Below are 24,969 nucleotides of genomic sequence, written 5' to 3'. Positions count from 1 at the left end.
CTGCTTGTGTTCCCTCTCTCGCTGGCTGTCTCTATCTCTGTCGAATAAATAAATAAAATCTTTAAAAAAAAAAATCTGTGTATTAACTTCTGATTACCCCAAAAGTTAACTACTAATAGCCAACTCTTTTTTTTTTTTTTTTTAAGATTTTATTTATTTGACAGAGACAGAGACAGGCAGCGAGAGAGGGAACACAAGCAGGGGGAGTGGGAGAGGAAGAAGCAGGCTCCTAGTGGAGGAGCCTGATGTGGGGCTCGATCCCATAACGCCGGGATCACACCCTGAGCCGAAGGCAGACGCTTAACCGCTGTGCCACCCAGGCACCCCTAATAGCCTACTCTTAACTGGAAGCCTTACCAATAAAATAGATCAACATATATTTTGTATATGTATTATATACTGTATTCTTTTAAGAAAGTAAGCTAGAGAAAAGAAAATCATAAGGAAGAGAAAATACATTTACAATATTGTAAAAAACTCATGCATAACTGGACCCACATAGTTCAAACCCATCTTGTTCAAGGGTCAACATGGATTTGAATTGTAAAATATCCCCAAGGAATTACAGGGCAGAAAGGATTATAGGTAGGCTTGGTCCATCCATCTTGTTTTATATAAAAATTCTCCCAAAACCAATCTCATAGGTTCAGGGCTATTGTACAGTAAATAAATGTAAATTCCCTCAGTTGTACCACAGTTGAAGATGTGAGATAGGAGAACCTCACAGATATATTTTTTTTCATCTGATCATAAGACATAAAATGCCTACATATAAAATAAACTTGGAGATTATAATAAATAAAATTTCTGTATTAGGTCTTGAAAAACATGATCCAAGGTCCAAAAATAATCTCTGTAAGTAGGGGTTGGGCAGGGGGCAATAGCATGTTCACGGAGTGGTACTACCATCTATATCCATGCTATGATTTTCCCAAGGAACTCAATATTGTGGGACTAGATTGTCCTCTGTTCTAGACAGAAGGGTAGTCATTAGAGACCCTGGTCCAACACAACTACCTGGAGTCTCTCAAAGCTAATCATGGAACTGACATTAAAATGGTCACATATTTACCATTACTATTTCTGTAGTGAAATAAATAAGTAACCAAAATGGAATTAAAAATCAGGGGCCCAGGGGCGCCTGGGTGGCTCAGTCGTTAAACGTCTGCCTTCAGCTCAGGGCGTGATCCCGGAGTCCTGGGATCGAGGCCCACATCGGGCTCCTCTGCTGGGAGCCTGCTTCTTCCTCTCCCACTCCCCCTGCTTGTGTTCCCTCTCTCGCTGTGTCTGTCAAATAAATAAATAAAATCTTATAAAGAAAAAAATCACAGGCCCAAGATCAGTCTTCTTTGTCACATTCCCTTCCAGAAATAAAGGCATGTGAAAGAAGGTAGTCCTGGGGAAAATTAAATACTATCGATTTTGTCATGGAATCAAAAGGTATGGAATTAGAGCTTTAGCAATATTTGCTAAATTAGTATAAATATATTTGCTTAGATTAGTAATTCCATATAGTACCAGTTTAAAACTTTATTATCAAGGAAAAGATGAGGTTCCTTCGTATCCAGCCATAACCTCAGGGCCATTTCCTTAAATGTCACTATTTGCTTTTGGTGGTGAACTTTTACATTCAAGATCTTATTTTTCTTTGTCCACACACAAAACAAGTCTCTAATGGCTATACCATTAGCCGACTGCAGTTGGAAAATTTTCACCCAACAAGGGATGCTCAAAGCAAACCATCCTGTGTCACATCATGTCAAATCCTCAGACACTGCCTCTAATAAGCCTTTCAAAAAAGATGTGCAAACATGAGCTGTACAATATACTGTGATTCATCGTCAAAAAATTTTTATTCTGCACACATACACTAACTTTCTCAGAATGACTTACCATTTAAACATACACATTTTAATGTTTTATACTAATAGACTAAGAAAAGCTCTCAATTATTTTATGGAGCACAACAAAAAAATTGTTGAAGCTAAAATCACATTAGGTGATATTCTTCATGCCAATTCTCTGCATTAAAAAAAAAAAAAGAGTTGACCCTATATAACTCTTCACCATTTACAAATAAATCCTCACCCTTTTGGGGGCTTTAAAAAAAGAACAATGACAAGTCAACCAGGGACCCTGTGCTCCTATCTAAATGAAAAAAATCTTCTTTACAGAACATTTTTTACATAAATGAGAATGCACCTTATTATCACCAGAGATCACTGCCAGAGATGTTAACAGGCTTTAGTTCAAGTTCAAAAGAAACTGTTGGCCACAGTACCTTCTTAGGCAGGCTCTGCACCTCCTTGTTTATCTAGTTCCCATCCCTCTCCATCCAACATATAAACTCAAACATTAAGTTTGGTCAGGAACAAGATAATCACAGCCTCTCTAGAAAACAATGAAATGGTCAAATGAAGCTGTACATGCTCATGGGTCCTTCCTTGCTCTAATCCAAAACATTTATCTTAATACATTTTTATAAAACTTTTTTGTTTATATAGCTAAATATCAAGATATAACTTGATTATAACATTTATATAGTTAATATTCACAAAATTAGAGCAAAGCATTATACCATAACTCCATAAATTGAGTTTTTTCTTAGCCATAATTCAATAAAATATGGACTCATTTTTTTTTTTAAGTAGGCTCCATGCCCATTGTGGGGCCTGAACTCATGACCCTAAGATCAAGAGTCAGATGCTCTACCAATTGAGCCAGCCAGGTGCCCATGGACTCAATAGGCTTTTCAAAAAAACACATGCAGAACAAACTCATGGTTGCAAAAGGGGCAGGGGTGGGCAAAGTGGGGGTAGGGAAGTGGGAGATACAGGCTTCCTGTTAAACAATGCGCAAGTTATAGGAATAAAAGGTACAGCAGAGTGAGTATAAGCAATGGTATTATAATAGTACTGTATGGGGACAGATGGTAGCTACACTTGTGGTGAACACAGCATAATGTATAAAATTGTCGGGAATCACTATATTGTATACCTGAAACAAAAAAATTAAAAAAACAACAACACATGTATATGCTTACCAACAGAGCTAAAACGAAGTATTCAACACAGTAGGCAAGAGTGAGTAAAATGTGACAACGTAAAATTTCAATGCCTATCTATAAGCATATCATTCACTCTAGTATTTATAAAAAATATTTTTATCTAAAAATTAATCATCTGAACTGAAAATGGCACTTAAGGTCAGTTTTCTGGAGGCCAAAGAAGTAAAGAAAACTACTGAAGAACTTCTGAAAATAAGTATACTAAAATGGGGTCAGCAAAATTTTTCCACAAAGGGCCAGGAAGGAAATATGTTAAGGTTATGTAGGCCACGTGGTCTCAATTACAACTATTCAACTCTGCCATTGTCACAGGACAGTAGCTGTAGGCTGTGTTCCAATAAAACTTTATTTATAAAACAAGATGGCCAACTGGTAGTCGCCAACTCCTATATAAAAACAGAGATACTCTATTATGACAGTGTTTATGAGCACAGCTTTGATGGAAGGCTGACATGTGAAATATTACTCTAAGTAACTATTATCCCACAATAATTTCTTTTAAGTTAGGAGGCTAAAGTATCATCTACATTTAAAAAACAAAAACCTATGTGTACAGGGGCACCTGGGTGGCTTAGTTGGTTAAGTGTTTGCCTTTGGCTCAGCTCATGATCTCAGGGTCATGGGATCCAGCTTCCATGAGCAGGGAGCTCAACGGGGAGTCTGCTTCTTACTCTCACTCTCCTCTGTGCGCTCTGTCTCAAATAAATAAATAAATAGAATCTAAAAAAAAAAAAAAACCGCCTGTACTAAAGAAAGTTATGCTTTGAGAGGAAAACTGATCTCTGTATAATCTCTATGACAAGAGACTGATAATCTGTAGGGAAGGGGATAAGGAGAAAGGGAGCTGGAGGAATGTAAGGAAGCAAGGTGAACAACACTGTCCCATGATCTGTATTCTCAGACTATTTGCAAAAGTTGTTAACATACAGAGTGTAACATCTGTGGCTTAAGAAGCTCAGGACATAAAAGAGAAATTTTTCTTTTGCCTCTGAACTCTGAAACCTTCAACACTAAGGACATATGGGATTATAAACGTATTTTTTTAAAGATGCTTAAAACCCAGGTTTCAAAATTTTTAATGGAAGACTTACACTTTTATAAACAGAGAAAAGATTTTACTTATTCTTTTTCTGCATTTATCAATTCTGCATTCCTATCAGTAACTATGGCTCACTACAGGCACAAAGTCTCTTGAAAGTGTTTGTCAGAACCTGGAAAAATCGCTAGGTGGTTCTGATCCCTCCCTTCCTTCCTTCCCCACCCTACAATCCCTATTCCAAGAAACCCTTCTTTATATCACAATCTTCTCTCAAAATACGCAAAGGTAGATTTCTCACTGGCAAAACAGAATCTTGTACCTTAAAATATACTGAAAGTAACAAATTTGTGTGCCGTCCTTCAAGGTAGGCATCAAACGGTTACGTTTATGTAGGAAATAACCAAAAAAGTCCAGATATGCAAGCAAGAATTAACCATACCTTTACACTCAGGTTCATCATTAATTAGAAAAATGAAGTTACTTCAATGAGGAATAAATTCCTAGGCAAAAAATTATAGTTATTTAAGAGAAGAGAAATACACTTGCCTAAAGTTTTGCTATAATTTTAGGCCAATTCACAAACATTTTTAAAAATCTGACAATTTACAAATAGTTCCTTTTTTAAAACTATATACTATCCAGAAGAATTCTCTTATTACTCTTTTTCAGGAGATTCATTCTATACTTAAAATCAGAAAAATAAATCATATTTCATTCACTAAGGCCAACAAATCAAAGACCAAAACAGTGGACATTACACACACACACACCGTAATTGCAAACATTATAGGCAAGAAGAATTTTAACTTCAACATAAAAAATGAGAGACTCCTCCAGGTGAATGCTTAGGTGGGATTTTTTTTTTTTTTAGCTTCTTTTCTTCTTCTTCTTTTTTTTTTTTTAACAAAAAGCATGTAATTCATAATTTTAACAAGTTTAAAAACTGAAAAGCACTGTCCACATACTGGAAATAAAAGTACTCCTAACCAGGAACTGTATTTAAGATTTCCTCAGGAGAAAATATGAGGGACTCCATTAGCTTAAGCCATCATAAATGGTATATGAATTAATGTGTGGAGTTATGTTCCAATAAAACTTTACACAGTCAGTGGAGTAGCCTTCAGGCAGTACTCTGCCACACCCCTGCTCTAAACAGCATTGTTTTAAAACCAATATTAGATTACCTAAGACTGTAGACATTTAAGAGATAAACTATCTACATACAATTGCTCCACTCTACCAAATCTCTTCTACCTGCAACGAAAAGTGCTACAAAGCAGCAGACGTCAAATGGGAAAGGGAAGAAAAGTCAATATGTTAACAAAACCTATTCAGTAGACAGTAACTGCATTTAGATCATCCATTCAGCAAATATTTGCTCAGGACACAGGGTTCCTGGCTTCAAGGTCTAGCAAGAAGACAACACATGCATACAATCAACTATTACTCAAGCCAGCTAAATGCCACATGATGGTCAAAATAACCACTAGTATCTGAAAAATGCTTCATGGTTTAACATGTTTCCACATATACCTTTTAATAAAGCCTCATGGCAACCCTGTAAAGTACCTAAGTCACTTGGTATTATTCTCATTTTACATAAAACTCATAAATAGTAAAACTAGGATTTGTACCTCTAATACTACTGTACTACACTTCTTGAGAACAGCTTTAGGCTAGAGGTCGATGACAGAGGTGGAGGCATTTGGACTGAGCCTCAAAGAATGAGCAGGATTTTGATAGGTGAAGAGACCAAAGTATTCCAAGGAAATGACATACACAGAGGTCTAGAAGCAGGGAAATACAACGTGTGAAAAGCAGGCAGGGAAAATATAGCTATAAAGATGGTTTGAAAGCATGAGGAGAGCTTTAGGTAGGTGACTTAGCATCTGTATAAGACACTAAAGGCTATGAGAAATCAGATGGTTTGGGAGAAGGAAGGAAGAAAAGAACATAAATAAAGCTCTTACTGTGTGTTTGGTACTTTGCAAAAGAATTACCTCATATCCAGGGATGTTATGTTATGAGGTAGTGATGGGGCTCCTGGGTGGCTCAGTCAGTTAAGCATCTGCCTTTGGCTCTGGTCATGATCTCAGGGTCCTGGGATTGAACCTTGCATCAGGCTCCCTGCTCAGCAGGGAGTCTGCTTCTCCCTCTGCCCCTCCCCTGTCTTGAGCACACTCTCTCTCTCTCTCAAATAAAATCTCTAAGGAAAAAAAAAAAGTTATGAGGGGCGCTTGGGTGGCTTAGTCATTAAGCGTCCGCCTTCGGCTCAGGGCGTGATCCCAGGGTCCTGGGATCAAGCCCCGCATCGGAATCCCTGCTCTGCTGGGAACCTGCTTCTTCCTCTCCCACTCCCCCTGCTTGTGTTCCCTCTCTCACTGGCTGTGTCTCTGTCAAATAAATAAATAAAATCTTAAAAAAAAAAAAAAAAAGAAAAAAAGGAAAAAAAAGTTATAAGGTAGTGTTATAGGGAGATTAGACTTTCATAAGTCCTCTGCAGGACTGAAAAGATGGGCCTAACAGAAGGGAAACCAGTAGGCTACCTCTGTAGTTTTGGCATGAAGGAAGAGAATGCAAAACAATTCCTGTCTATGTCTCAAGTGATGCTTCTTATCCACAGTACCTCACCCCCAAATTTAAACCCAGGTTTTAAATTACCTTAAATTTTCCTACATTTTATCTAAAACTTACCAAATCTTCTGGAGGTCTCTGGATTTTTCCCCAATCTACAGAAGGCCCCTTTTCTTGCAGAAATCTATGAAATAGCTTCCGAAATCCATCAAGGTCTTTTTTAGTGTGCTATGAAAACAGAAGTTCTTATTACAACTAGCAGAATGCTTACTATTTAATAAATGTAGATACATATTATACATTTAAAACACCTTTCAATGAAATTCTTGTACTATTAAAACATAAAGTAGAGCAGAGACTGGACCCACACTTAAAGAAATACAACCAAATAATCCTCCAAATCTCCCACCAGTATCATGTAGATGGGAATTTAGGTCCATAGGAATTTCAATTGGATCTCTACATTTATTCACCAATATCTTTCTCTACCACTTTTAATGAAAATTAATCTTTATCTAAAGAAAAAGGAACAAGACACAGCTAAACTCAAAACATTAAGTACAAACTGAAATTTGAAAATGAAAAGGATGATCTATTGATTTATAAGCAGAAAAGTAAAAATACCTGTCTACGCTGAGAAACCTCTATGATAGCTGACAAAGTAGCATGATTCTATTAGAACTGGCTCTCTGGAAAAAGGCATGCAGCAGGATATATGGTTGATAAACTTCTCACAATTCTAACTGAATACTGGTATCCATTTTTCTACCCAGTGATATTAGAACACGGAACAAATACAATTTTGTTCTGATTCTTTTAGACTTTAGAAACTTCCTAGAATTAAAAAAGGACAGACAATGGTTTAACAATGGGCAAATGCTGAAAATCCTTAATTGTTAAACAATCCTAATTTTTTTTATTGCTCTTATATTTTGTGCTTATTTCAGGCTGGATGATCAATAGCAGCAATAGCAATTCAGTATGTCGATGGATGGAAGCAAAAAACGTTGTAGAATCCTTACCTCAAACTCATGTGATGGTGCTGTGGTAAGTATTTTTTCTAGTTCCTTCTTCACAGATAATTCTAGTTCTTGTCGAATGACTTCTTGAAACTGAGACGCGCCATCTTGAGACATGGCTTTGCTAAGATCTTAAAAACATAAAACCACCAACAGGAAAATCAGACAGCAATTCACACAGCTGGTAAGCTATAACTGATTTATTTCTAGTGCACCAGCAACTGAAAAGGGCTCAATCCTATGGTCCCATCATCCTCTCGAAGGATTTCAGTAGTGTCAACTAATTAGGACTATATAACCATATGGCCTCAAATCTGGTATACCTATATGCATTTCTAGTATTTCCAAAACACTAATAAACACTTCTGGGGAGAAGGCGCATGTGGGAATAAAAGGATTAATCTTTACTTGTGCATAAGTTCCAGCTCTACTAATGTTTCCCTCTTAGCCATCAAAGCTGGAGAAAAATGAGAACAACTGGAATGATGTTAATAAGGGTATATTTTACAGAACATGCCCTTATGGAACTACCACCTGATAAGAGAACTGAAGGGGCTTAGCAACATCACAGAAGCAAAAAACCCCATCCCCTCCGGGCCAGATGAAAAAATTTAGGAATTCTTTCTATTTTAGAAAGGAAGCCACTCCAGTTTCACATCCCTTACTAAAGAATAACCCCTTGAGAGATACTGGCAATTCCCAGGTGCCTCTATGTCTCTGGCATCAAAATTTTCACTTAAAAGGACACAGGGCTGCTTCCCCTCTTCTTGTCCTCAATTTCAGCCAAGACTTTTCAAGCTTATCTTTGTTAGACAAGACTTATCAGGGCTTTTGGCATAGCTGGGCATCTCTGTGACAGATGGATCTCACTAAAGGTGACAGAAATGCCTGATAGATGAAAACAAATAAAAATAGAAAGATATAGAAAAAAGAAAACATCCCAGGCCTAAGTACCTTGGGAGAAAAATGTCAACACAGGTTGTTTTACATGCTTAGCTATCTAGATAGTAATTATCTTGTCTACTACTTACAAAATAAGGGATAATCAGACTATTATTCACCTTACCCTTTTTCTTCAATACCTAACTCAAACTAATTTAGCACAATCATATTTCAATAAAACTAAAAATACTCCCTCCCACATACCATAAATTTTTTTAAAGATTTATTTATTTTAGAGGCAAGAGCAGGGGGAGGGGCAGAGGGGGAGGGAGAGGGAGAATCTCAAGAAGACACTGTGCTGATCAAGAAGCCCAACTTGGGGCTCAATACCAGGAGGCTGAGATCATGACCTGAGCCAAAATCAAGAGTCCCACGCTTAACTGACTAACCTAACCAGGAGCCCCCACCATAAGTTCTTTTGTTATCTGGGCAGAAGAAAACATTTATTTTTAAGTTAAAGCCAACATAATATTTTTAAGATACTTGTGAGAGCAGAAATTAGTACATTATGTAACTCTCAAAGCAATTTATTTGATGTGGACAGCTTCTCCTTCTCCCAAATACCTAAATATGTTAACAAATGAGATACTTAACATCACTCTTCAAAAACCTTTTTAAATCCATTTTATGTCATACTGAAATCCAGGAGGAAAAAAAAGGAAATTTGGTGAGAGCACACAATCTAATCCTAAAATAGCCATTTTCTAACTGCTCTTTTTATAGGCATAAACCACAACACAACTAAGTTTATGGACTCCAGTAAAACTTTTAAGTGACCCAAACAGTGGTCCATAAATAACTTCTTTGAGCTAAGAAACACACCTGTGTGTTCCATAAACAACCTAAATGTATGTTTCCACTAGTTAGTAGTGGATTATCATGTGTAAAAATTCATGACAGTGGATAAGCGCAGCTGCATAACTAGGATAGGTAACTAAAAAACTCCTGCAGAACATTTTAAACTAGAGTTAATGTGACATCAACTATACAGGTTCATCCCTTGGCTGACTTAATTGCAATTTAAAATTTGTCAAGGTTTAAGTACCCCCCCCCTGCTGCCCCATGTATACCTGGGATATCTCTCCCCCAATCTCTAAGCCAACTCCCATATTTAAGAAATAATTTAGAAGAGGTGCGCCTGGGTGGCACAGCTGTTAAGCATCTGCCTTCGGCTCAGGGCGTGATCCTGGCGTTGTGGGATCGAGCCCCACATCAGGCTCCTCTGCTATGAGCCTGCTTCTTCCTCTCCCACTCCCTGCTTGTGTTCCCTCTCTCGCTGGCTGTCTCTCTATCTCTGTCAAATAAATAAATAAAATCTTTAAAAAAAAAAATTTAGAAGAAAACTCTACTAAATATAAAACCTCTAAATTAAGGAACACATGAATTTTTTGATTCTGTGTCACAGATGGATTAAAATAGATCAAGAACTTTATAATGATTTTTAAAAAAGTTTTTGTTGGACTCAAAGACATCTACAGACTTGCTGCTCTGTTGATGAAGTTTAGATCCTGAAAGCCAGCATTCCCAGTCACATTCCTAAAAATTAGTGTTGGAAATAATTTATATTCTGGACAAATGCCAAGATGAGGTAACAATAAATGTAACTGCAAAGTTTAAAGATAACTGTAGTAGCTGTATGAGAACAGTAAAAAAACAAAAACAAAACCAAAAATCAAACAAAAAACCCACCAAGCTTTAGAGACTTCCTCTGCAGAACAACTGCCTATCATTCTACATGATTTAAGGTCAAAACACACAAAACCCATCTCACAATCCTCTCTATCAAGCCAAGATAAGGCTGGCTGGTTGAAAGACACATGTAATGCTACATGTGGTATTTGCCAGCTGCAAGAGCTTCAACCTTAGAATAGGGATTAAAAAAAAAAAACAACAACAACAACAAAAACCAGACACAGATTCAAACTCAAACTCAAGTTGTAACAAATATTCCTAACCTTTATTCCTCCCATTTCTTTGATATAGCACCAAATGCAAACACAGAACGATTTGTATTCCTTCCAGCCACTCTACAGATATGAACAGCTAATAAAACAAAGAACGTTATAAAGAGCCTATCACCTCTTCCACCCTATTGCACTGCCGTTTGCTTCCCTTTCCTCTGCACAGTGTTATTATGAAGTTTTGTGGGAGTTTTTTTGTTTGTTTGATTTTAGGGGCTAAAGAATAAAAAAGGGCTTTTAAGGATTAAAGCATATGCAAGAATAAGAACTTATGCTTAATCAAGAAGGATGTCTATCTTAAATACCTGACACATTTGGGAGGCACAGAGCTAGAAACCATTTCCCTTAGCAGTGACCTCTTTATCCATCCTGAATTTTTTTTTAAAGATTTTATTTATTTATTCGACAGAGACAGAGACAGCCAGTGAGAGAGGGAACACAAGCAGGGGGAGTGGGAGAGGAAGAAGAAGGCTCATAGCGGAGGAGCCTGATGTGGGGCTCGATCCCACAACGCCGGGATCACACCCTGAGCCAAAGGCAGACGCTTAACTGCTGAGCCACCCAGGCGCCCCTCATCCTGAATTTTCTAATAAAGGTCTGGAATATCTGGTAGGAAAAGAAGTACAGACCTTAAAAGCTTTCTTGGACTCAACATTCTCAGGTTACACTTCTGGCAAGGGAAGTTGTGTTTCTAATGGAAGTTCAATTAAGGAAGCCCCTGAGTAATGCAATATTCCTAACCTCCCAAAATGTTTTATCCCTTCTCACTTCCTAGCAATAGAGAATTGCTCATCCTCGACTTTGGACAGAGAGTGGATTAGGAATCAAACATTTCATTACTGGGGTGCCTGGGTGGCTTAGTCAGTTAAGCAACCAACTCTTGGTTTCGGCTCAGGTCATAATCTCAGGCTTGTGAGACCAAGCCCCATGTCAGGCTCTGTGCTGTGCATGGAGTCTGCTTAGGATTCTCTCTCTACCTCTCACTCTGCTGGCCTCTCCCAATCCTTACTTGTGTGTGCACACACATTCTCTCTCTCAGAAAAATAAAAATAAAATTGAAAAATAAAAGAACAGCTGCGAAATTTAAAAAAATTTTCTTTCATTTCCTTAGTCATAACTCAAAACATTTTTAGAGATGAGAGGGAGCATTTTATCTACCCTCAACATTTTACAGATGAGGAAATTGAGGCTGAAAGAGGTAAATGAGTTATCCCAGGTCATAGAACCAGCAAATGCTGGAGCTCAGAAGCAAAGCCAATTTATTCTGAGTGCCATCCCACCACAGTGAAATGGAAATATCTTGCTCATTTTTTCCTCCTAGTCTGACTCTTTAATCCTTGGCACAAAATCCAAAAATAACACTCCAAAAGCATTTCTATCAGAATCTTCTTATACCCAATGGAACAGACAGGAACCTCCCTTCCACATGGGCTTACTAGAATTGTCCATTTGACTTAATTATAACTTAATTTGGGATAGAAAAAGCAGTAACTTTTTTTTTTTTTAGAAGTTTTTCTGCCACCTCGATTTCCTAATTCTTCCTTGTTCACAAGAACTAAAATTTCAACATCGTGGACTTTCCCCTATCCAACTGGAGCCAAAAAGAAAAAAAAGGAAGAGGAAAGCAATAGAATCAAGAGGTAGGAGACACTCAATCTAACAAGTGATTGTTTTCATTTAATTCAGGTATTTCATTTCATCCGTTTCATAAACTAAGAGGTATACATAATATCCTTCCCTGACATCCTGATACTGGCACAAACAAAACAATTTCACATTCTAAAGGAGAAAGCTAGCTTCACAATGCACAGGCCATGGAAAGATTATAGAAAGAATACCAAGAGCAACAAAGAGGTTTGGAGCTCTCCCCAGGCCACCTCCCCATAAACCACTCATTAGATCTATCAGTCCCAACCTTCCTTGGAAACCACACTGAGAGGAAACCAAAGTCAGAGTATTGGAGAGCTCACTTAATCTTAACCTAGGAAATGACCTGTGAGCCAAGTATGATAGAGTCCCTACTCATCCGTAGGGAATGTGTTCCAAGACTCCCACCAGATGGCCTGAAACCGCAGATAGTACTGAACCCCATATATACTATGTTTTTTCCTATATATACATAGCTATGATAAAGTTTAATGTATAAATTAGGCATACTAAGAGATTAACAATAAAATAGGATAGTTGTAATGTACCATAATAATATATGAATGTGGTCTCAAAATATTGTACTGTACTCAGCCTTCTCGTGACTTTGTGAGAAGATAAAACGCCTACAAGAGGAGATGAAGTGAGGTAAACGGGGCAGGCATTGTGACACAGCATTAGGCTATTGCAGGCATACCTCGTCTTATTGCACTTTGCTTTTCTTGCACTTTGCAAATATTGCCTTTTTTTTTTTTTTAAACAAACTGAAGGTCTGTGGTAACCCTGCATTGAGCAAGTCTATAAGCACCATTTTTCCAATGGCAACTGCCCACTTGTGTCTCCGTGTCACATTTTGGTATACTCATAGTATTTCAAACTTTTTCATCATTGTTATCTTTGTTATGGTGTTCTGTGACGAGTGATTATGACTCACTGAAAGTGCAGGTGATGGTTAGCATTTTTTAGCAATAAAATGTTTTTAATTAAGGTATGTATATTTTTTAGACATAATGCTATCGCACACTTAATAGACTACAGTGTAGTATAAACGTAATTTTTAAATGTAGCAGGAAACAAACAAACAAAAAACCCCACCTCATTTGACTCTCCCTTTACTGCAGTATTTGCTTTATTGCTGTGGTCCAGAACGAAACCTGAAATATCTCTGGGGTACGCCTGTATTGACCTTCTGAGTATGTCAGGAGGAGGATCATCAGACCTCAGTGAGGTAAGTGAAAACAGAGGATAAGGGGGGACTACTGTAAGTTTAAAACTCTAAGAATGTACTGGTAACTGGAAATATCCATGGATAAAGTTGAGGACATATTCTGACTAGATTTAAGACCAATTAAAGCTAACCATCCTCTTTCGGGTTCTCACTGCAGTTCTTAAACTCGGTTATTTGTGAATATTCCTCCTAGAAAAACTTTTCTTCTTCGAATTCCATTACCCAACATTACTCTACATCTTTTCTTACCTCTGTGACCAGGCCTCAATTTCCAAAACTGGCTCTTTCTTCTCCTACTCCCTGAGTTTCCTAAGATTCCGTGTCCAGACCACTTTTCCCCTCAATTATTCCCTTACCAGCCTCATTACTGATAACTCCCAAATATGTGCCTCGCATCCTGATCTTTTTTCCTGAGCTCCAGACTCACATTCCCTACAGCCTTCTAGACTTTTTCCACCTGGATACTCAGGTTGAGTACCTCAAACTCAACATCTCCAAATCATCTAAACCAAATACGCTTCCCTGCTCCTCATGATATGAACATTCTCCTAGTCAGTGCTACGTGACCTATAAACCTCAACACAGTTGACTCTTCTCTTCTTTCCCCTCACATAACATCAATCCAATACTATATACTTCAATTGCCACAATTCCATTCATTGCTTTTCATTCCCACTGCTGCTACTTTAATTTCCCTCTCATTTTCACTCTCCTGGTCATGATGACAACAGCTTTCTAACCAGTCTGTCCATATGTCACTCTAATCTGGTGATACCAAGCAGAATGGATTGGTCTCCCTAAGCTGCAACCCCAATCATATCACTTCTTTCTTCATTGATGGGATTTGCATTTGATGAGAAACAAATACAAATTCCTTAGCCAGACCTGTCTTAAAAGCCAAGTTGAAATAACTTTTTGAGGGGCGCCTGGGTAGCGCAGTCGTTAAGCATCTGCCTTCGGCTCAGGGCGTGATCCCAGCGTTCCGGGATCAAGTCCCACATTGGGCTCCTCTGCTGGGAGCCTGCTTCTTTCTCTCCCACTCCTCCTGCTTGTGTTCCCTCTCTCACTGGCTGTCTCTCTGTCACATAAATAAATAAAATCTTTAAAAAAAAAAAAAAGAAATAACTTTTTGAGTAGCCAAAGTTAATGAAAGTGCTAAAGCAGAATGCCTAAAGTTTGCAATTTTAGTTCATTTGTGATATCTCAATAGTGCTTCTAAAACTTTAATGTGCACACAAATCCCCTGGAGGGCTTGTTAAAACATAGATTCCTGGGCAAGCTACGAGGATTCTGACTCTGGGGGTAGGTCTGGTGTGGGGAGAATAAGCATTTCTAATAAGTGAATGCTACCTGCATTGCTTTGAGTAGCTCAGATATAAAGTATACTCCACTTATCTTAACCCATTTGTAGCAGCCATGTGCATCATTCTTCTCCCTACACAATGCTCTTCTGTCACCTATTGTCTGCCCCAAGGCCATGTGCTTTAGAGATGGCACCAGGCCCAGATTGGTCTAAAGCCTTCCCAGAGACTGGTTTAAGCATGAAACATAATATGATTCTGGCCAGTGAGCCACAAGGGTATAGTCTGCCAAAGGACTTAGGAGAAAGGTGCTCCTCACTGAAAAAAGAGACACATGGAAAGAAATAGTATCTTTTCCACTCCTGGACATATGTGCCCACCTCTCACTTCTAGTTACTTCTGCCATTAGGGACCTTAAGGGAAGCTAACCTAAGAATGAGAAAGATAGGCTTAAGAAAGCAGAGGAGAAGGAAGGAAAGACTGATGCAATCTTCATACTCAATTAGCCAACTCCGGAACATCCCACTCAAGATTCATGTGATGTAAGTCCCTCGTTTTTTAAGCCAACTGTGTTTGTACTTTTCTGTTCCATGAAATTAAAAGCATCCTAATTATTATAAGATTGTTCCAAAACACACATCTCAAGTGTCATTCAACATATTTAGAGCAGGGTAGGCAGAAATGAGGAGGAAAAAATTTGAAATTAGTGGCCCGGCATGAATTCCAAAATCATGAGAGATCATCCGAGCCTCCAGGAAACCTCCCTAATACCTCAGCCCCCAAAGGCTCAAACTCTGCAATTCTACTATTTTGGGGGTGGTGTTCTGTGTTCCCGGTGGTAGTTTCTGAACATGCAAAGAGTCCTTCCCTTCTATCACAACTCCTTTAATGTGAAGGTTTTAATCACTCTATACTATATCAAACCTATATATACTATATACATACTATATCAAACCTATATATAGTATAGACCTCAGTACTATATCAAACAGCCCCTAAAGTTTAACTCTTTGCTTAGATGTCTGTCTGCAACACTTCAAAGGCACTGGCCATGAAAAATTTTCTTCCAACACCTACCTCAGCACCTGACACAGTGCAGACACCTGATAATATGTAAATAAGAGATCAAGACATATTTTCATATTAGCGGCTTGAGCAGCCACTATATATATCATTTGTCAGAATTCAGTTTAAATGTAATCTCCTGGATATCTTTCTAAACTATGCATGGTTGCCCACTACATGCTCACGTGGTAGATTCTTCTACCTCTCCTTTGTAACACCATGCTTTTTAAAGCTTATTCAATGTCTGTATTTCCCAACAAGTTATAATCTCTGTAGGAATATATCATGTCTATTTTGCTCAGGCTATATTCCCACTGCCTAACACAGAGCTTGAAACATAGTAAATATTCAAGTAATGTTTATTAAATAAATGAGTAAGAGCCTATTAAGATACTGCTATGTGGCAGAAATACATTTAGAAGGTAGAGTCGAGTCTAGTGAAGGTAGGGTCTGATAAGGCCAAACAGAAAGTATTCAAGAGGCAGGATTTACGGTCATGGGGAAGCAAGGCTAAGCAAAATATGGACTGTGTCTTGAGTACTTGAAGTCCCCAAAGCTTCTTAAGAAGAAGCTAAGTTATCAGTCAATTATCAGGTATGTTGTCAAAGAAATTTCAAACTGATAGCCAATCTAGACAAAATGATCTCTAATTTTTTTTTCAATTTTTATTATCTTATATAAAAGTTAGCATAATGTTTTCACTAACTTTAAAGATTAAATAAAACTGTGCAATTTGTATATTTAGATTAAGCTTAATTTAGGAAGAATATAGTCCAGGTCATTCAATAACAAGAAAAATCAATTGGTTGATTTTATATGATCTTTTAGTACTAAAGTCAATGTTGATTATTTTGGCCTGCAAACGATAGTTTGACTATTTACATTTACATAGATTTTTTTTTAATTTGTTTTTAGAGAGAGAAAGCACGATGGGGGGGAGGCAAGGGAGAGAGAGAATCTCAAACAGACTCCCCACTGAGCACGGAGCCTGAAGCAAGGCTCAGATCTCAGGATCTCGGGACCCTGAGCTCATGACCTGAGCCAAACCAAATCAGTCCCTTAACCCACTGAGCCACCCAGGCACCCCTACATTTACATAGATTTTTAAATGACTCAGTTTTACATACATATGAATGCTTAATAAACGCTTTCTGATAAAGATAAAAGGTCCTAGTTTTCTCAGAACTGTTTCAGCACTAAATATGCAGAGCTACTTGCTAATCAAGATTTTTGCTAACTTAACTGTTTTTAACAGAATTTACAGATAAACCAGATTTCTCATTAATAATTAAGATGAACTCTGCTCTCATATAACAGAGTAGCTCTTAAAATCTTAAGGGGAAAAAAAGAAAATATCACTTCTGGAAAACAGAACTTTCAGAAGAGATGTGTCAACTGATCAAATAATATTACCTTGCATTAAGTTTAACAGATATAGGAAGGCATGCCAAGGGACCTAGAACACTCATTTGTTGAGAGGAAGAAAAAGAGATACAACATAAACTCATCATCATCAAGCACAAAAAATTATTTGGCAGGCTTGCCCTGTAATTTGACACATGTCCATTTAGATAAAACTTCTAAGCTTGGAAAAGCTTAAAGGTCAGTGAGTCCTAATCTCTTATCTTTGAGATGAAACAGGGCCCCAGAGATGCTGACTTGCCTAAGGACACAGCAGCAGTGCCAAGATGGAATCCAAACCCTGGTGCCCTGCTTCTCTTTCCTGAAGGAAGGTCTCCCCTTTCTTGGTTACATGATTTGTCACCTCCAGGAGTATGCCTGAATGAAAACATGCAAAAACCCAACTATGTCTATAATGTGAGATTATCAGGTGAGGTTAAAACTACATACCAGAATAAGCATCCTTTTATGCTCTTTACCTTTCCCCTCTATACTGTTTGTTTTCTGGACAATGAAAAATCGAAGAAAGTTTTTATGCACTCTCTAAATATTTTATTACCAAGGCTAAGCATTTTTATCACTGGCATACGTGAACCTAAAACAGTGCATTTTCCATTTTCCTGCACTCTCTGGAAGTTTTAAAATTCTAGGCAGGGTTTAAACATAAATGAAACATCACATCAGCCTTTGCCAGGGCAGCAACCAGAGGAAAGCAAACTCCAAACAACTTGTCTACAGGCCTTTGTGGCCAAGGAGCAATGGAGTTATTGTTAAAGAGACTATCCCCTAGAATAGTATTTTTCACACTTTGGTGACTATTAAAAAGTAGACTAAGCATAATATGACTATTTCATGTACATGAATACAAAGAATAATTCTTTTTTTAAAGATACAAGTGAAATCACAGAGAAACAGGGAACTCTCTTGATTTGCATAGGAAAAATTAACAAATATCTAGAAATGTTCTGGAAAACAAAAGATTTTGCTGTTTATGTAAGTTAACTAAGACAACATAGCCAATTTCTCCTTGGTTCTCAAAAACAATCCTTAATTGTCAAAATGGTTTGGGGGCACAATCGATTTCATCTGGCAATACCCGAGAAAAATAAACAATGGGACTTTTGGCAGAGGCAGAAATTGAGCCCTAAACAATTACTTTGCAACAAACTAAATGAGATGTCTGCATCACCAATAACTGGGAAACAGCTTTCAAATGGAGTATTATCCCCTTTCTCACACTTAAGCCCTATCAAACACAAAAAGTTTAATTTTCTTTTGATAGCTTGGCAAGCCAACTTTCAAAGAATTTAAAAGTTATTAATAGAAAAATGCATGCCTGGTGAAAGAATTTCAGAGGCCTAAGACATATGGCTTCAATTAATTGTCATTGTGCCTGGAACAATCTATCAAATCACCCAAGACGAAGATGTTCAAAATGCAAACACTATTATACCAAGTTCAAAATATGAGAGTTTAGAAAAGAAAACATAGGCTGTGTCAAAAGGACACAAGTCTTTAGAAAAAGTCAAGCTTCTGAAGAGATTTCAAGCAATCAAAATGGTGGTAAAGTTAATCATACTTCCTCATTCACTAGATCCCAAACCCTCAGAGGATCTCCCCCAAATTTTATTCGAATAATGCTGGGGTTTCCTCCATTGGAATAAATTCTGGATATCAAGAGAAATCACATATGGAAACTTAGTACAGTCAACTCTTATTCATTTTTTTACAGATAAACCAGAGCTAGTTTGACTTTCAAGTATGTATTTATATTAACCTTTCAATAATGGATATCTGGCTGTCTGAGAACTCCTAATACCCGCACTGACGCATAAAAGTACCAAATACAATATGGTAGAAAACAGAAAACCACGGTATATTCTTTTACCTAGAGCATTTTCATTATTAGGCCAACTAATGTTCTTTACACAAATTAAGTATCTCATTATTTTAAAGTTACTACAGTTCATAAAATTACAATTTTCTATGAAGAAAAAATAACACACATACACAGAGAAAGGTCTCTGTGTAGCAATATCACAAGAAAACACCTACCGTTCAAACTTAACATTTTAGAGTAGTTTCCTCGTAATTTTTCAATTTATCTTCAGAATATTAAAATGGCACTTTCAAGAAGTATACCAGTTAAGATTTCTTATTTCTCTAATGTTCCCTATCAATTTCTTTTCTCAGTAGGCTTTCCAAATGAAAATCATCCATCTTACTACGAGAAATACCCAGTTATCAAGAACAAAGGCAATTTAACCACAGAGATTACAAAGTCCATGGTGAAAACAAAGTTTTCATCAGCTCAACTATTCTGTTTCATTTAACTAAGTCCCCCTCCAACAACATAATGAATCCTTCACCGTATCTTTAAAAACTGAAGAGTGTGCCTTAATCATTGCTTTGCCCCCTCTATTACTGTTTGAAATCCATTCACAATCCCCCTGGGCTAAAAGCATCCTAGTCATCTAAATAATCAGTAATAAGCTAAATTTAGTTTGAGGATTTGAGAAGAAGCAGGCCAAGGCCCAACCTCCACAACCAGGCCCCAAAATGCATCTCATCCCTATATTCATCTGAGACCCCTCCAGTTAAAATTAGCTCAGCTAATCCTCCTTGGCTAACTGCCATCTACCAAGTAGGCATCTCACACACACACACAAAGTCATAAAAAGAGAATTCCAACAAATGGGAAAGTTGATGGGCCTCAAATATTTTTAAGTGACACAGAGATACTCAAATTCTTCCCCTGAAATATAAGAAAGTACCTCAATTTAAGACTATTAAGGGACATTTTTATATAATTTAGATAGATAATGGCCTATTAAAAACAGTTAAAGAAAAGTTACTCTAATATTACAGTATAAGCACATAACATAGTCTTAGCTGGCTAGATGACAATATTTCCTGCACCATTTATAAATTTCAAGTCATGTGGAGAGAGATTATCCCATAGCTCTCAGAACTTTTAAAAAGCAAAATCCCAAATGGCACCCATCAACAAACCTGGCAAAAAGTCACATCAGCTGAAGACCCTTAGTACCTGCAACTGTGACAGGGAGTCCCTTCTCACTCAGCTAGTACTCACATGTATTTAGAATAATTGGGGGCCCTGCAACAACCTCTGGAGTGGAGAAAACTAGCAAATGGCAAGTAATTTCACAGGTGCAGGCAGAAGGTGACCTGAGGGCAGAATACAACAGCTAGGGAATTATATCCTAGATCCAGGAAAGAAGAGTCTTCCTATAAGAAAGCTATTTAAGTGCCTGAGGAACACAGACTTGGGAGATGCCCAAAGAAAACTAAATTTTCTTTTGGCCAAGGAATATATACTGACAGTGCTCCTGCCTATCAACACTAAGCATTTTTATTAATTGAACATTTCTACCTAATGACTTAACTGGTCCCAGTGCTCGAGAATGGAGATGCCCAGGTTTCCTACAAAGCACATTACCTAGCTTTGGGAGAAGAGATTCAAGCAAAGTATAGCAACCCCAAATCTTCTCCAGGCATTCAAAAACATGCACACAACACACAGGTATAATAATACCTAGATGTGCTGAGTTTCAAGTGCCCACTATAAGGGATACCCATGAAATCTCAATACAGTGTATTGCACATTGTAAGCACTCACAAACTGTTTTGTTGACTTGGACTGAAACAAAAACTGTCACCAACTATGTATTCACATCACCATTCAAGCTTCCCTCCTCCTACCCCTGCGCTTTTTTTTTTTTAAACATATCAACTCCGAAGTCCTGGGGGCACTAAACACCAAACTTAGAATAGGAAAATAAAGAACTGTCATACCTGCTTTGTTTCTATTTACTTCTGTTGACAACATGTGGTTACACTTACAGTGGCAATGCTATCTGTATGGCCACCATCACTTTAAGAAAGAAAAGCAAAACTCACTGGCCATCTAATATGTGACTAGGACATTCATATAATTCATCTCATTTCAACTTCTCAATAACCCTGTGGCAAAGTATTAGTACCCAATATTTATATAAGCAGAAACTGAGGTTCAGAAAAATTATGCATCTAAGATCACCCGTTAGCAGGATTCAAACCTAAAGCCAAACCCTTCTATCTTTATAACATTTATGTAATCTAAGTGGTGTTATAAAAAAACCACAACTGAAAATAAAAATGTAGGCTAACCTACTAAAAAATACATGAAAAATGCTGAGTTTCTCACTTGTCATCTGTGACAAGTTCTTTTGGAGCATCCACCATTCAAGACACGGTATTTCCCCCAGAGATATAATACTATCTTTGCCCACAGGGAATTGACAGTCTAGTCGGAGAAACAAGACATTTGGATAAGTTTTTAATGTCAGAAGCCACAAAAGGTATTAGAAATAACAAGGGTTTTAGACACATTTATATATGAATGTCAATGCTTACCAGCTGTGAACTTTGGACAAGATACTTAAATTTCCTCAGCTGTAAGGTCATGATAAAAATCTACCTCTTAGGGGTTTGTGAAGCTAAAATGAAACAACATGTGGAAACAGAGGCCTACTATTTGTTCAATCTTTCTTTTATGGCACGAGCTAAGTGTCAATATGTAAAAATATCAGTAAATGACACAGCAAAGACTAAACAATTTGATCTGGTACAAAAAAAATTCCAAGACAAAAATCCCAAAACTTAGACTTGAAAACTGATTTGTGGAGACAGCTGAATCATTAGCCAATTAGGTTTATCACTTGTAACAGCAGCAGAGTTAATTAAGCATAGAGGGTTTACACCTGAAGTACAAAATTTAAACAATGACAAACAGGAACATAATCTTGTTAAATTTGGAGGGGAGGGGTATCATCTTTTTGTGCAAAACTGCTAATTTAAAAGGAAAACTACCATTTAAAGTAAAAGTGGATAGCAACTAAATGCAATGTTGGATTCAATCATGGAACAGTAGCCTGAATAACTCTGCAGTTAATAGTAACATACCTATGATAATTTCTTAGTTTTGACAAATGTGGAACTTTTCTATAAATCTAAAAGTATTCCAAGATAAAAAGCTTATTTTTTTTAAAAAAAAGCAGATGGCAAGGGAAAGGAATATGCATAGCAACTCTTAGGTATTACCACTTGGATTTTGAATCTCCTGAAGACAGTCATTAACAGCAAAGGCTGTGAAATCAATCAACCCACACCACCTATGCAAGCTATTCTAATGCATAACTACAAGGAATACCTGAAGTGTAATATTTTTAACTTTTAAAGAGAAGTGACTTATTCACTTTTCCTTCACATATTCTTGGCAAAAGCAGCTTTCTGGTAATTTTGTTGTTGCTGTTACAAAATCAGAAAATTAACAGTTACCTCGCTTTTCCATTCTTAAGACATTTGTTCAATAAAAAAACCTCTCTCACCACATATAAGTTATAACATGAATTTGAAAGTCTACCGACAACTGACATTTCTGAGCGTGGTACTAAAGGAGGCAGGCATAAGTGTCCCATCTGTTTCCATAATAAGACAGGCAGTCAAATACTCTTAATCTATTATACAAAACTCAAAGAAGAGTTAATAAAATGATATAAAACTTATTAGGGCATTTTTATTCCTAGAGTCAAATAATGGCCCTAACTGACCATTTTTTTAAGTACATCTGTTGAGTCACATTAAGTGGTTGTGAACTTTCACTATTTATGTGCTCAAGATAACTGAAGCTTTTACACTCTGAGGTCTGCAAGAGAAGGGTTTACTCGCATACCAGAAGGCAAATCCTATGCTAAAACTAGTGAGTAACAGGTTTAAGGTACACCAATTTCAATGTGTACACCAACACACACAGACATACAAGCAATGTTAATGCTTAACTCAGTTCAGAGGCATTCGCTAACCCTTTTTTAATAGACACGTAAAATTTAGAGGGCAATTTTCAAGTTTCAAAAAAACCTTAATAATCCTTTCAGATTTCAAAGAAGAAAAAAATAAACAGCAATGCAGCAAAGTCATTTCTCTTGCTGAAATGACCTCCAGCTTCTACAAGCTACTACCGGTTTCGCAATAACTGAATCTGAGACTCCAACCACGCACACACAAACGGAGTAGAAGCAGAGAACCCGAAAGCTTCCCCAACAGTCCTGGTAAAACCCACCTACCTTCCCTCAGCCCTCCCAGTTCCCCTTCCCGTTCACGCGCACATGGTTACCCTGACTCCACCAGTAAAAGACAACTGGAGTTAATTAGCACGTAAAATCCTGTTTTATCATTATTTACAGCTACTATCCTAGCGCGCCAGAGTGCTACTAACCTGATTTCAGGGAGGCAGAACTAAACTCGGCAGAACACAGGGGTATAAATTATACGTATCCGAAATGCCAACCCAGCAGCTCAAAGCAGCTCAAATGTCAATCTAAGGAAAAGGGTTTCGCAAACAGTATCTTAAATGAACATTTCCACTTCCAAACCACCCACCTCCCGACAGAAGCAATACGGGAGACAAAAAGACGGGTGTCTTACCTTGTACATATCTCGACATTTTAGGGATTTATTAAAATACTCTGATGTATATATATTAATTTCTAGAGGAGCCACGCTATAGGGCAGGTCTCTCTCTTCCTCCCCTGCTTTAACCGACGTGTTCCCTCTCCCCTTCCTATGTTTAGTCACTTCAGAGAGTATTTATTCAAAGCGATTAAAACTGCCTCAAAAAAAAAAAAAAACCCCAAAACAAACAAACAGGAAAACCTCCTCCACTTCCAAGAAGACAGGAACTTAGTGTGACTGAGACGGCTTGGAACTCCTGTCTACACTGCGCTCCTGACACAAACCAGGGCCAACTGGAGACTCCCGGAAAAGGTAAAAACACACGAACTTAAATTTCATCAATGAAAGAGGAGGATCTACAACGGCTATTTCACCGCCCCCCGGGTCCCCACGCCCTCCTGGGCTGGACGGCAGCAGACACTGGCCGGCCGCACCCCCTGATCCCCTCCCCCTCGCTGCCGTCCAGTCTCCGGCCAGTTCCCCGGGAAACCCTAGTCAACAGCTGCCAGCGCCCAAGCAGGGTCCGAGTGGCGGGTGAGGCCGGCAAAAAGAAGCAACGCAACCATTTTTACTAGCCCGTAAACACCCTGGGACTAGGAGGCGGCAACAGTTCCGCGCACCCGCCAGCGGGCCGTCACCTCACCCCCTTCCATCAGCGACTGGAGAAATCCTGCAACGGGCTTGTTCTCGGGAGGAACCGAAGGCCACACCGCCCCTCCCCCTCAGCAAACACTAAGGGTCCATCCGCGAGGGGAGAACCCGCAAGCTGCCCCGAGCCCGGGGGACAGGAGTGAGGGAGAGCCCCGAACCCCAAATTCGGCCTCCCGGGCATAACAGCGGGTCGCGGAGAGGAGCTTTACACATCTCCCAGGGGGAAACACACCCTCCTAAGGGGTCGCGGGAAGCCCGTCCCCGCCTCTCTCCAAACCTCCACCAAGACCCACCTTCCGCTTCTTTTAACAGCTGGGAAATTGGGGGCGTTTATGGCGCCCCGGGAAGAAGGCTCGCAGGCTGAGGGAATGTCACCTCTGAGGCACCCTTCTCTCTCCCTCTCCCCTCACACATGCACAACCTGAACTCCTCGCCAGCGGTCACAGCCCAGCTGCTGACCCTCTGCGCCCACCTGGCTGCCGGCTTCTGACACCCCAAGCCCCCACTTTCTCCCAAACACCTCCCCTCCCCCTCCATTGGGAGCAGCCCCCCTCAATGCGG

At 38.5% G+C, this 24,969-nt stretch overlaps 1 protein-coding gene across 4 annotated transcripts; it reads right to left on the bottom strand.

The window, feature by feature from the left end:
• Nucleotides 1-2,340: 2,340 nt before the first annotated feature.
• Nucleotides 2,341-24,969, bottom strand: UGP2 (UDP-glucose pyrophosphorylase 2). Of its 4 annotated transcripts, none has more exons than XM_034659219.1 (4): nt 23,731-24,592; nt 7,703-7,830; nt 6,801-6,908; nt 2,341-2,391 (listed from the first exon to the last, which is right to left on the bottom strand). In XM_034659219.1, the coding sequence occupies exons 1-4, from the start codon at nt 23,747-23,749 to the stop codon at nt 2,356-2,358; spliced, it is 291 nt and encodes a 96-aa protein (XP_034515110.1). In that variant the 5' UTR covers nt 23,750-24,592; the 3' UTR covers nt 2,341-2,355. The 4 variants fall into 4 exon arrangements, 3 of the variants coding, with proteins under 3 accessions (XP_034515110.1, XP_034515111.1, XP_034515109.1); XM_034659220.1 differs by lacking the exon at nt 2,341-2,391 and adding an exon at nt 4,574-4,606 and having other exon boundaries at nt 23,731-24,587; XM_034659218.1 differs by lacking the exon at nt 2,341-2,391 and adding an exon at nt 4,665-6,206 and having other exon boundaries at nt 23,731-24,596.

Source organism: Ailuropoda melanoleuca, chromosome 4 (assembly GCF_002007445.2).
Source record: "Ailuropoda melanoleuca isolate Jingjing chromosome 4, ASM200744v2, whole genome shotgun sequence".
Taxonomy (NCBI): Eukaryota; Metazoa; Chordata; class Mammalia; order Carnivora; family Ursidae; genus Ailuropoda; species Ailuropoda melanoleuca.
This window is presented reverse-complemented; position numbering and strand designations above follow the sequence as displayed.

Excerpts from the sequence above, each read along its gene's own strand:
- UGP2 (XM_034659218.1), bottom strand. Across the intron at positions 6,909-7,702 it reads CACCATCACATGAGTTTGAG|CACACTAAAAAAGACCTTGA; the intron begins GTAAGGATTCTA and ends CTGTTTTCATAG. Across the intron at positions 6,207-6,800 it reads AGAGACCTCCAGAAGATTTG|GACCCTGAGATCATGACCAG; the intron begins GTAAGTTTTAGA and ends GTTCAATCCCAG.